This window comes from Microplitis mediator, chromosome 7, assembly GCF_029852145.1.
Source record: "Microplitis mediator isolate UGA2020A chromosome 7, iyMicMedi2.1, whole genome shotgun sequence".
Lineage (NCBI taxonomy): Eukaryota > Metazoa > Arthropoda > Insecta > Hymenoptera > Braconidae > Microplitis > Microplitis mediator.
The window spans coordinates 20962095-20976844 of record NC_079975.1 but is presented as its reverse complement, the minus strand read 5'-3'; the positions used below and the strand labels follow the sequence as shown (position 1 = coordinate 20976844).

Below are 14750 nucleotides of genomic sequence, written 5' to 3'. Positions count from 1 at the left end.
GACACTTGTAATTAGATCCGAAATTTGATTAATGTACTAGAATCATTACTTAGAGGAAGTATACATGATTTTGATTGATGAAAAAATCCCGGTGACTGCTGGGCTCGAACCTGCATCCTTCCGATTCAAAGTCTTTGATGTTATCCACTGCGCTGGCCTACGCATGTGATCGCGTGAGTGTAAATAGTATATTCGTTATGATACCAAACAATAACTGATGAAGAAATAAAAAATCCGTGATGTTATGATTGACGTACTCTTCATATAAATATATTATTGTTCTGTACTTCTATTTTTTTTTATTTTGAAAGTTTTTTATTAAAATTTTAAAAAATAGCACCATAATCATTAATTATATTTATATCTAGTAAAATGTTTAATTGTTTGCTAGTTAAAGTTACTAGTGAAATCGTGAAATTCATAAATTAAGAAGTGAATAACAGTTTCACTTGTAGAAATTATGAAAATATCGCTAGTTCAGTAGTGAAAATCACTAATTTGCTAGTGAAAATTATGGTACTAAATTTATTAGTGAGAATTCACTAATTTGTTATTTAAATACACTGATTATGAAGTGAATACTGCTTCACTAACGTAATAAATGAAATTTCCACTAATTCATGTTTAGAGAGTATATTCCCGGATAGATCTTTTTCCGTGTGGGCTTATCTAAAGACGATCAAAAACAGACTAATAAAAATAATATGCAGTAAAAGTCTGATTTTGGTCTGGGTAAAACAGATCAAATTTTCCGGCCCGGGTCACGCCGCTTGATGACGTAACCTTCGCATATACTGGACAAGCTATTTATACCCCGATCCCTACTCTTTTCTCCCACCAGAGTCTCTCCCTACTTTCGGGGACAGCTGGGGCCACTCAGCGGCCGTCTAGTCCCAAAAAAAATTTTTTGACTCCTCAAAAGTAAAATATTAAATAACAAAAATAATTAAAGGTTGGACATGGAAGAAAAATCCAAAGATCGGACACCAAAAATGTCTTCAGTATCAAAAAATCCCCGGGTACGTCACTCACACCACAGCTCTCATGAATCAACTACCAAAGATCCATTTTCGGTGATAACTCTCGAGGAGAGTGACATGGAGTCGAAAAAACGTTTACGTCGTCACCACCGTCGCAGGTAAGCTTTTAATTTGCCCAGTTGCTTCAACTGCGAAATTACTACCCCAATGCTCACTTTGTGATCAAACGATATCGTTAATCAAAGAACATTCGATACCAACACAGCCATCTGCTTCCACTCTTTCACTTTTTTAAACTTTTTCCAATATCCTAGTCTTTGACATCTAACTTACCAAGTTAATTATTTCTACGACATTAAACGATTATTTTTACTTTAGAAATAGCTTATTCCGTTTCCCGATTCCAAAACTTTTTTCACTATTTACGTTATTCGGTCGCATGACCCACTTTTATTATTGGCCAAAAAAAAATAAATTACTTGGGTAACAGTAATAGAAATAACTATAATCGAGCGCATAATTCGCTCGTAAACTTTGTATTTATTGTTAATTTTTAAGAATTTAATTTAATTTTTTTTTCCATTGCGACGATAATATCCGCGGCAAGTAAATTTAGCCGCTGATAGCGACGCTATTGGAAATGGATGCACGGTTTATATCTAACGTGCTAGAGAATAGGGTGTGCATAGTCGTCAAATAGGCGAGCAAGAGGTTGCAAGACTCCGTGCAACCGGTGCCAATAACAATGCCCGTCATCGTAAACCCAAGAAAATGGGCTCCTCGATACACAAGCTCCCAGCTCGGGACATTTTCAGCTCGACCTCTATATACACAACTGCCAATAACCTGTCATGCATTTCTATACGCTAGATAGAGCTTTAAACATGTACCAGTCATACACAGATATCATTTATTCAGAGCTATTATTTCTATTTCTTTTTTTCAAATAATCGTGACAGTCGACTTTAAAGAATGTTCAATAAAAACTTTTTTATTTTAATTTAAACCCATTAAAAGTTAATTTAGTGAATACTGAAATAAGTCTACTATGAATAATTCGGGTTAGAAATACAGACAGCATATATAAATAATTTAAAAAAAATTCTTTTTATCATATGAGGACAAATACTTTGGATGTATGGAGATGTAACTTTTTCATTATTTGATCTATAGAGATCTATGATTTAGAAATAGTGAAATTATCAATTATAAAAGTCAAAATTTCGATATTGGAAATTTTTTTAGGTCTATTGAATCAGTGCGTCAATTTGAAATCAATGTACGCGAAAAAAATTTTTTGCGCTAAGAAACGTTTATTTTTACTTGTATCACTCATCGTGTTTTATAAGACTCTACATTCAAATTCTCCCTTGTTACATACTTTTTCTCGCCTCCCTTATTGTTAGTTTTTGCCTATTTCACAAACTAAGTCTCTTTGACACTGATAGAAGGATTTCTTAAGGAGGTTCGAGACCGATTTTCGATATAATACCAAAATTCTGAAATTTCGTCTTTATACACGGGCGTAAATGGGAATAATTTTTCAAAGTGCTATAGTGTTTGCTACAATAATACCATCGCTATAAATTATTTAGTATCAGATAATTAAACATTTCTGAACACATTAATATTTTTTTTTTAAGTTTAATTATGGGTTTGTTATTAAATTATTAATAAAATAAGAGCCGAATTTTAGTTAATGATGTCACAAGTGTCGTGAAGCTAAGAAACGACGGCAACAGCGTAAAATGACGACCGCGGGAAATTTGAATAACTAATAATCATTGGTGTCGGACCTCAGCTCCAGCTAGTAATAAACCTTATGACCAACAATAGTACACAAAAAAATTACCAAAAAATAACGCGTTGTTGCCGTACTTCCGCCATTATTTTTTAATCACTTATTTTATTAAAAAAAAATTTTTTTTATTATTTAATGCAATAATAGTAAAAATATATTGTGTTAATTCTTAAAAGTAAGTCAATTTATAATATATTCTATCAATGAAATTTTGGTGTGTAGGAGTTGTAATCTTGCAAAAATACAATAGAAAATCTACGAGATCCCCTAGAAAGATAATCGGTCTCGAACCTCCTTAAATACTAAGAAATCTTTTTTAAATGCTAAGAAATCCTTCTATCACTTACTGATCGATCCTTACTTAAACTTTCAATTTTTCCGAAAGTAGGCGCGCAAACTTTCTTACTACTTTTGACTCTACCACTTAATTTTTGCGGCTGTGGCCCGACTTGTGCTTATGACTGTACTGCATCATTACGGTGATGTCCTACTACCTCCCTTGTGTAATGGAGGTACAGTGGCGTAAGAAAACCTCAGAGAAAACTTAACCAGTACAGTTTCGGTTTAGGTAAAGCTCCAGTAGTCGATAAAATTCCCATTTTACCGATCACTGGATCTTCATCCCGCTTCTAACGGTCAAACACGGAAAAAAAAATATTGTGTTTATCGCTCTCCAACGGAGAGCGACAAGTGTATCGTGATTAGTTCTAAATTGTATTGCTACTACCACAATATATATATCGATATGAATGAAACACTAGATACTTATAATAATGATCCTACAGATTGTGCATATACTTATATGTATAGTGCTCGTCAGTTAACGTATCCATATCGTACCAAAACGGATCGTGATTATCGCGATCTACTTCTCAAGCGCCACCACTCATAACCAAATTATTAAACTTTATAATGCATATCTTGCAAATTATACAGTGTTTATTTATAAAATTATTAATTATTTAAAGTGCACAACGACAATGAAAAAACACTAATTATATATCTAATGCAAGAATTGCTGTTTTTTATCGATTAATTTTTTAATTTATCTTTGAAACAAAAAAAAGACTGTAAAATTTACATCAATTAATTACGTATATTCTATTACTTAACATTTCTTGATATTAAATAATAATTTTTTATTGCACCTATTAGAATTATTAATATGTGATTATTAATGCCAGCTAAAAATAAAATTGTAATGAAGTTAAAGTTGTAAATTTATCTATTTTAACCTCAAATTAGTTTTAATAACAAAACGGATCGTTACTATAGCGAAACGATCTTATGATTTCGGGATCCGCCTGGATCGTGATAATCACGATCCGATAGACCAGCACTTTCCGTATACAACGGATACCCAACCTAGGAGAGTGAATATCACGATACCGTTGAGTGGTGAGCGCAATATTTTTTTCTCCGTGAAGACCTTCGTTCGAACCCGACGCGCGGTTAAGCGGTCACCCAACCAAGTAGTAATCATGCTCGATGCTACTTAACTTTGCTGATCGCCCGAGCCACGTGCGTGCCGAACGGCTGTCTCAGCCGCTCGCTAAGAAATGTTTCAAAGTCCTACGAAAATTTTTGTCTTCAATTTATAGTGCAAAATATAAAAAAAAAATTTAATTCAATTTATTTATGGTAAAAAAAGCAAATTTCCGCAAAATAAACGAAACATTTCAAATAATTGATAAAATAAATGTTATCTGGATCAAATAAATTTTTATTTCGGGTCTCATTTTATTGCCTCCTTTTTCATCCAATGACGGCAATGAAAATAAACTAGTTGTTACTGAACAAAAATCACTTAGAAAAATTTATTATTAATCTTGATATCGATATTGAAATTAATGCGGTATCGAAGATTCAAAATTTAAAAAATATGAGAATGTGATCAATGACTGAATAACTTTTTTTTTTATTGGGGAGAGATTTGAAAGGTTTAATTTTGCGTGCTCTGGGTAACATGAGTGTGTGTGGTTAATGCGATATTCTCGATCTATCTCAATAATGTTGGCGAAGAAAGATTTTGTGGAAATGCTGTGGAGAGGTGCATGATTTATCACGATCGATCATAAAACTACTAGTGCTGAATTGCATATTCAGCATCTTTTATCCACACCGCGTCCCATTTCTCATATATTTTTCTCATATATCCATATATATGTGGAAAAGAGAGAAAGCATTCAACCCTTTGTAGGTGGGGGTAATAAGTATGACAGAGAAGAAATTTTTACATGGGGCGCTGTCAATTAAAACTGATTTAAATAAAATCATGTAAATTATTGTAAGAAGCGAGTAATTCTATTGAAATTATTGACTTTATGATAAATTTCACTCTTGTACAGAAATAAAAAATGCATAATGGGATGTAATAATGCTAATTTATGAATTCAAATAGACTTTAGTGAAATGATTCTTTTATTATTTTTATTAAGATGGAAAATTTATTATATATATCTAATAGGAAAAATTTTCAACGACTGGAAATCGACTTTGTGACTGAGAAAATAAAAATTTTTGAACTGATAATTATTTGCCCATAGATAACCGGTAGAAAAATGAAAAAAAAAAAAAATGTTTTTTTTTTTAAAAATGAATTTTATGGATGGAAAATGATTTGATTGAAAAGCTACCAATAGATCTAGAGAGCACTTTAAAGTTTTAAAAACCGCGGGTAAGATTTCTGTAGGATAATTATAAGATAAGTAACCGGGTATCGGAGTAAAAAGGGTGATTTGAAGTAAGATAGCTGATAACTCGGGGAAAAATCGTCTTGCAGAGCTCGGTACTCTTCCTAACTAGACGAGAAGAGATAGATCCAATGGCCTATCACATTTTCTTTTATTTTAAAAATCATCCCGCAGCCCTCAGAGTTTATCAAAAATTAAAATGTTGTTTCAATTATTTTCCCTGAGTATTTTTAAAATCCTTATCAACGATACGTCCAAAAAATTTTTTAAGTAAAAGGTCAAAATCTATAAACTTTAGGCTTTGGAATTTTTTTTTTTTCGTCATCCCCGACACCATTTTTTACCGAGTCGCTGAATTTTTTAGTCATTAACAGTAATTTTTATATTAACAAATTTCGTAGGGTAGAAGTAACACTTTTGGCCACTACTCCATTTTTGGACATTTAATACTTTATATTTATTAATGAAAAAGTATTTACAAAAAAATTCCATTGTAACAGTGGGATAAAAAGGTATCTTCGAACACCTTTATCCCATGAATAAAATTTATAAAAAAAAAACTGGGCATCGTTTGGTCCTGCGGGCCAGCTTCAAAACTTCCCGCTGTTTTCGAGCTCCTTGAGCTCATTGTTGTGAATACAATTTTTGAGCTCTTCGAGAAAATACGAAAAAAATCTAGACTCAGGGCTCGATGTTAGGAAAGAAATCTATATAGGCATCGGTTGGGCCCGCCGCAAGAACGATTTGAATCGGTTAATAAGTTTAAAAGTTATAAACGATTCACATTTACACACACACAAACACACACACATACATACAGACACTCGGACATCATTCTGGAAATAGTCAGAATAGCTTCTTAGGACCTCAAAACGTCGACATCTGATGAAAATTCGATTTTCGAAATTCGGGGGGAAAACAATAACTTCCCGAATTTTTGAAAATTTAAAATTTTCTTAGCGGGAAGTTAGAAATATATGTTAAAATATAAAAGACATATATTCCAACATATATTGTTCTCATAGGGATTAAGAAATCAATTATATCATTGCATATTTTGCATACACTGTAAAAAATCACCGGGGTAAGTCCAAGCGGTGTAGATGTTAAGATCGGCGGTGTTAAATTTCAACACCGAAAGCGGTGTGAAAATAACGCTGCCACCGGTGTAAATATTCTAGACTGGTGTTAAAATAACGCCGCCGCCGGTCTAGATATTCTTTACCGGTGTTAAAATATTTTATTTTGTCAATATTTTTACTTACTTGATCACTATACTTGTTGATAAATGATATTTTTTATTAATTTTCATAAAGAACTGACATTTTTTGTGTTTTATAATCTTTAAAGTTAATACTCCAAGCGGACGCAATTTACCCCGCTTTTACACCGATATTACTCCGTTTTTACACTGGTTATCCTGCTTTTACTCCGCTTTTACACCGGTTACCCCGATTTAACACCGGTGAATTACTCCTCCTACACCGGTGTAATTTTATTTTTACACTGGGCGGAGTTAAAATGAGTCCATTTTTAACACCGCTCTTTTTACAGTGTAGTATTTTATTTAAAATCTCTAAGTGGTCAAAACTGGCACCAAAGTGACCAGAAACGTTACTTCTGCCCTATTTTTACAAAAATAAAAAATTTTTTATTTTTCTTGTGATGTTTGATAATTAATAAAGCCAAAAAAAAAATTGAATATTTCTTACTATCAAGTGCTTGTCAGAAACAAAAGTAAATTGAAATATAGGTCAATTAGTATATATATATATATAGGTATATGTATATATTGCTTTTACTAGTACTCGAAAAACCCATCGTCACGTGCTACAGTTTCCCGTTTGTAAACGTGCTACGAATCTACAATCCAAATTAAGCCATTTCAATTTATCCCTCAGTTACCATTTATTTATAATAACAATAGTAAACCTAATTACTCGACTCTATTTTTTTTGTTTATTGTTCATCATGATATCAATCTATCTCCAACAGTATCATTTATAATTAGTTAAAATAAAAAAAAAAGATAATAATGAATGAATAAATAAAACGAAAACTTGATTCCACAAGAATAATTAAAAATGTTATTAAAAAAATTAATTATCATAATTAAGACTAAAAAATCTCATGATAACCTATTTCGCAAAACTTCTCACGTTCTATGTAACGATTAAAAGTTAATGAGGTGTACACAGTAAGCATGAAATGAGGCTGAATTCTAGCATCAGTATTAACATTAATTAATTGATATGTTCAAATACCTGGACATGCATTGAATTTATTCATTTATATATATATTTATATATCAATAAACTGTAATATCGAAACAATAATCAAATATTGAGTTTAGTTGGATGGGATTATTTACAATTTTAAATTTAAATTAACAAAATTAATTTTTTTTTGTGTTCCAATAATTGAATATCGTGATTTTGGTAATAATTTGATGATAAAAGTTGATGTTAATGATAAATTAGAATCTAATTGGGCATTAGTTTGTGTTAACTTCAATATCGCTTTAAAATTGGGGACCGAACCTGCTCTTTGTTATTTTCTTCTACCCATAGATTTTTTTTATGAGATCTATAAAATTTCTATGTAAAGTATCGAGTCCCGATTATTATTTTTTGTTTTTATGATTACGATTTTCGATAAATATGTACATATATGCATATATGGGAGCTATAAGCTCAATACGACAAGTTGGATATTTGAAAAAACCGTAACGGGTGAATTTATTTTTTGAATGCCGCGTTGCCGCCAATATACAACTCGCTGATAAATATTTAAAATTAATTTCGATACCAACTCGTTTTAATAATTAATAACTAATTAAAACCCCTCGGTAACACTAATTATTTTATAAAATTACATTAATTTAACAATTCAATGAATATTTTTAAAAAGTAGTTATAGGGATGTCTATTCAAATGATAAACTTATCAGAGCATAAATATACAAAACCCAATTCACAAAACTCAGTATTTTAAATTTAACTTTAAACAAATATTTATTATTTAAAATTGTCGATAATTAATTTACAAATTAAACTGATCGTTGTTACGTAAATAAACTGCCCTACATCAAAAAAATTTATATTTTTATCTGACACCAGCTACCGAATACTTACATCTTCAAATAGATATAGTTAATTACTTATTTATATAAATATATATGTATCATTCAATATAATAAAAACAACAATAAAAATGATAATCGTTGTTTCGTGAGTTGTGATAATCGGATTGTAGTTACTAATTACTACTGCTACTAACGAACGAGTCATAAAACAAATAAACAGCCGATAAAATAATTGTCCCATTTAAATATCAGTTAAATTCATTCACGTGCTTAAATCGTAAATTAATTATTTTTATCACGAAAAAAAAGTAAACAAAATAATTTTTTCCTCTGAATAATATAATAACAGATTTTTTATTACATCTTTTTATATGTATATTTAATTTTTTCATTTTTTTTACCATTTCGCCGTCGCTCCAGGTGTAACTTATTTTTCCCTTGGATCATAAAAATATTTTTATGACTAGCATATCATTATTTATTTATTGTACTCTTCTTTATAGCTTTTTATTAAATTTTATTTTTTTTTTTCGCTCCTCCAATCGACAATAACTTTTTTATTCTAACAATGTCATTATTTTTACCAAAAAAAAAAAAAAAAAAATGTATAAATTCGCGCGCTTCAATCACGGGTTCATTCAAAGTAAATTTTTTTTTTCGCGTTTATTAGATTTTACGATCAATAAGTAGTAAAAATTTTAATTACCATTTCAACAACGCTTTTTAAATTAACGCAATTAATAACTGCGGATACTTTCGCTCTACTTTTCTCATCAACTAATGAAGCATCAAATTTCTCAATAAAAAAAAACTAAGAACTTCCTCTATACTGTAAAAAAAAAATTTTTTTAAATCGGTGTAAGTCCACGCTTTTTTGGTGTTAAAATAACACCAGCAGGGGTGTAAAAAATTTTCCTTATGTAAAATCATTCATATTTAAATTTTTTTCATTTTGAATATTGAGAAAAAAAAATTTCATTCAAATAAATTTTTCCCGCCATTTTTTTTTTTTTAATTGCAAGGAAATATATATGATCTCACTATATATATCTATATATATTGATTGAGGATTAAATTATCTAGGATAATTTTTGGAATAAAATTTTTTTTATTTTCTAGACCAAGTAGGAGACGTCACCATTATCGGCGAGTGAAAAATCTAGTCCCGCGAGATTTGACTGACCAAGATGACAATAATAATAGTAATAATAATAATAATAATGATAATAATAATAATAATGACAATAATAATAGTGAGGACGATGAAGACGTGTCAGTTCACAATCGTCGTCTACGTGATATCGAATTCTACAACGAGCACAAAACGAAATTCGAAGCACGGGAGCGTCGAGAAACGACGAGGACAGCGCCGGCGGAAGTCAAAAGCTCACAGCACATTAGACGTCGCCGAGCAGCGACGGCACGTAAGGAGCGTGTGTGGGATCACGGGGTTATTCCTTACGAAATAGATGGTAATTTCTCCGGCGCACACAAAGCCCTATTCAAGCAAGCTATGAGGCATTGGGAGAATTTTACGTGCGTTAAGTTCGTCGAGCGGGTCAGCCGGGAACATCCTAATTACATTGTCTTTACTGAGAGACCTTGCGGGTAAGTAACATAGTTACCACACTGTTTAATCTATATCAACACTCTACTTAATATCAAAGACTACCCTAACACTTATTTCATACAGCAAAGGGTTTAATTTCCGCCATAAATATTTTTTTTACTCAAAATATTATTTTTTTTATTTTTCTTCAGTGGTATTTTCATTATTGCAACTCATCGTTCAATTTTTATTATTAATATAAGTTTTTTAATTATGGGGTAAAATGACCATGCAAAAAAATTTCATTTATTTATTTTTTTCTTTTTTTCTATGATATGTTCATTAGGGTGAGCCAAAAAAACCAACCTATCAACTTTACGTCTTAAAAAGGACCTATATATCGAAAAAAAAAATTCTCCCATTGGGCAAAATTTTTAGCTCAATTTTAAAAGGTGTCGGTAGCCATTTTAAATTTCCCATTTAAATAACATGCAAAAAAATTTTTTTTTATTTAAAATATTATGACTTTTGAACCGTGTCAGATAAAAATTCGTCTCTAGAATATTCTTGTAGGGCATTTAATTTCTTAAAAGAAAGTCCTAGAAGTCGAATTTATAAGCTTGATATTTCGTATACTCACAGGCTATCAAAGTCTAGAGTAAACAGAATCATACAAATTTAAGGCTTTATTTGGATTTTCCAAATACTTTTCTTTTATTGTGATCGATAACAAAATATTATTTTTAACAATGTGGATATTGTTGGTGATTTTATTGCACTACATGCAGAACAAATTCTCTCGTAGTATTGACATTTTTAATAACAAAGCCTCAAATTTGTATGATTCCGTTTACTCTAGACTTTGATGGCCTGTTAGTATACGATATATCAAGTTTACAAATTCGACTCCCAGGACTTTTTTTAAAGAAATTTAATACCATACAAGAATATTCTAGAGCCGAATTTTTATCTTTCACGGTTCAAAAGTTATAATATTTTTAATCAAAAAAAATTTTTTTGCATGTTATTTAAATGGGAAATTTCAAATGGCTACCGACATCTTTTAAAATTGAGCTAAAAATTTTGCCCAATGGGAGAATTTTCTTCTCGATATATAGGTCCTTTTTAAGACGTAAATTCGATAGGTTGTTTCTTTTGGCTCACCCTAATGTTAATGAGGGTGGGCCGAAAATCCGCTTTTTTTTTAATTTTCATTATTAATACCAAAAATATTTTTCCTCGTAGAAAAAAAAAAATTTTTCGGAAATCAAAAAAAATTTTAGGTCGATATCTTAGGCTCGCCAAATCCCTTTAAAGTTAGAAGTTGTTTAAAATTTTTTTTCCAACACATTTTAATCGGAAATTTAATTCTCTACAAAAAAGGTCCTATAATAAAAGAACGTAAAGTTGATAGTTACTCAGATAATTGCAATTTTGCTCTAAAAAATGAAATTTTTCAAGATATTATTAATTCTTCAGGGTAAAAAATAAATTTTATCATAAAAATTTCGTAGGAAATTCAATTTTCTACAAAACAGACCTACTAAAAATTTATTTAAAGTTGATAGTTACAAAGATAATAGCAATTCTTGGTGAAAACCACCAAATAACGAGAAATGTGACTATCTAAACATAAAACTGCCAGTTTCCAAATAACTATAAATTTCAAGTTTTTACCAGAAGACCAATTTTGTAAGAAATTTGATTTTCCATGAAATTTATATGATAAAATTCATATTTTACCCTGAAAAAGTGATAATATCTTGAAAAATTATATTTTTTAGAACAAAACTGCAATTATCTCAGTAACTATCAACTTTACGTAATTTTATTATATAACCTTTTATGTAGAGAATTAAATTTTCAATCAAAAGAAGTTGAAAAAAAATTTTTAATCAACTTTAACGGGATTTGGCGAGCCTAAGATATCGACCTAAATTTTTTTTGTTATTCAAAAAAATTTTTTTTTGTACAAAGAAAAATATTTTTGGTATTAATAATGAAATTTAAAAAAAAGCGTATTTTCGGCCCACCCTAATTTTCATTATTGTAACTAATCGTTCAATTTTTTCCCATTAATAAAAATTTTTTTATTGTAAGAGGTAAAATGGGCATCCAAAATATTTCCTTTTTTAGTCAAAAAAATATATTTCCGATAAAATTTTCCATCACGTTTAATTACTGATGAACTTAATCCTCAGTAATAAATTAAAACTATCAAATGATAGCTTTTAATATACGTGAGGAATTTTCGAAATAACATAGCTACTAATCATGACAAATAAAAATAATGTAAGAAAACAAAATTGATTTAGATGCTGCTCCTTCGTGGGAAAACGAGGTAATGGACCGCAAGCCATTAGTATCGGTAAGAATTGCGATAAATTTGGTATCGTAGTTCATGAATTAGGTCATGTAGTTGGATTCTGGCATGAGCACACGCGACCAGACCGCGATCGTCACGTACAGATCATTAGGGATAACATCATGGCCGGTGAGTATAATAATCCATTTCCTATTTTACTCCTCTTCTGCCTGTTAATCCGCCATCTCCTCCTCCGAGTCCATATACAGCCAGCCTCATCTCTAATAGTACACCCACCCCTTGTATATACAATTATTATCGATAGCATATAAGCACATTGTCCCTCAATAACATTCAGTCATCCATTACCTGCCAATACCTACCCAACAGTTAATGCCTATTAATACTACTGAGTAATATGCCACTAGCCCCCGAGCAGTCATATCTATAATTGGTCTACACTCATTATTATAAGTGTCCATAAATAACGAGTTTTTAATCATAAACCAAATCCGCGCAAGTTAATGCAGATTATTCAAAATTATATATGAGTTCAATTAGTAAATGGAAATAATTGATATAATAATTGGGGATTATAAATATGATCCGCTATAAAAAATCGGAGGATATAAATTTTATTTGAATCCGCATTCCGTCATATTTCTGGAGTTTAAAAAATTTACCCCGCATATGGAAATAATGGGGAGTATTTTTTTTAGCAAAGAAATTTTGAGAAATATGAAATTTATTTTAACCCGAACTCTGGTTTCAAAAAGATTAAATAAATAAAAAATGATCCATTTTGGATTTACTTAGGATTTTTCACAGCTAAAGAGTAAAAAAAAATCTTTAACTTGTTGTCTAAATTATTTTTATAAAAATAGGGGAGAGGGGCAGAGTAGGTCCCTTAAGGAAAATAATTATAATATTCATTTTCTTTACGCGTTTGCTTCTTTTCAGACTCTTGATACTTATTTTCACTTAATTATGCTGCGTCCATTAAAATTGAAAATCGAAAATTAGGGGCAAAGTGGGGCCTCCGAAAAATTTGGGATTTGATATTTTTTATTCTTTACACGTGTGATATTTGCAAATAACTATAAAACAATTGTTTTTTAATAGTATAAAAGTCATTTTAATAGTCTGCTGCGAAATATATTTAAAACGTAATTTTATTATCTTTACACGGAAAAAAAAATAGGTGCTGCAACAGGACGCAGTCCTGTGGGAGCAATAGGACAAAATCCTGTTGCAGCAACATTTTTCCTGTGGAATAAATAGGATAAGGAACAAGTTTCATGTACTAATTTATTAGTCCGTATAATGAAATTTAAAACTTTGAAAAAAAATTCAAAGTTGGGAAAAAATAAAAATTTTTTTTCAAAATTGAAATTTTTTTAAAATTTTGAAATTTCATTATACGGACAAAAAAATTAGTACATGAAACTTGTTCCTTATCCTATTTATTCCACATGAAAAATCCCGTTGCTGCAACAGGATTTTGTCCTGTTGAACCCCATGATTTTTCCTGTTGCTGTAACATGAAAATCCTGTTGTTGTAACAGGATTTTATCCTGTTGCTCCCACAGGACTGCATCCTGTTGCAGCGCCTATTTTTTTTTTCGTGTAACTTTCTTAATAAATTATATTTAATGAACAGTTTTGGTGGTTTATTTTAGCCTTCATTATATAAGAAATTTCGATAAGCTTATTATCCGTCCGAATTTATTGGAGTATAAAAAATTTTGAGTGGCCCACTTTGCCCCCATATTTTTTGAAGTTTTGAGAATTTTAAGGGGCCTACTTTGCCTCCTCCTCCCCTATAAGAAATTATAAATGTCGATGAAAAAATTAAAAAATTTTTGATAGTTAAACTTTTAATTAGACAAAAGGATCAAAGTATTTTTTTTTGTCTAGATCAAGTAGGATTCAATTTTTTAAAACTTCAGTTCCAATCCAATTTCTAAATAAAGAAGTCAATTTTTTTTTTTTTATTGTAAATAAAAATTGCGGGCATCTTATTTTTACCAGCCCTATTCTATATTCAGGTCAGGAGTACAATTTCAATAAATTAACAAACGAAGAAGTTGATTCACTTGGTTTACCATACGACTACGATTCAATAATGCACTACGCAAAAAATACATTTTCAAAGGGAACATATCTTGATACAATACTGCCGATTGAAAATACTGGAAAAAAACGACCGGAAATTGGTCAAAGGATACGACTTAGCGAGGGAGATATCGCACAAACGAATCTTCTATACAAATGCCCAAGTATTTATATATTTTTATCAAAGCTATTTTACGAAAAAATAAATATTCATAGGGATTTT

At 30.4% G+C, this 14750-nt stretch overlaps 1 protein-coding gene across 1 annotated transcript in view; it reads left to right on the top strand.

The window, feature by feature from the left end:
- LOC130672494 (protein tolkin) overlaps positions 1-14750 on the top strand; it is a 51057-nt gene that overhangs the window by 27515 nt on the left and 8792 nt on the right. The window contains exons 4-7 of the mRNA XM_057477105.1: positions 953-1138; positions 9678-10166; positions 12423-12601; positions 14461-14691. Of these exons, the coding sequence (XP_057333088.1) occupies positions 953-1138; positions 9678-10166; positions 12423-12601; positions 14461-14691 (1085 nt within the window). The remainder of the gene's footprint in view (positions 1-952; positions 1139-9677; positions 10167-12422; positions 12602-14460; positions 14692-14750) is intronic.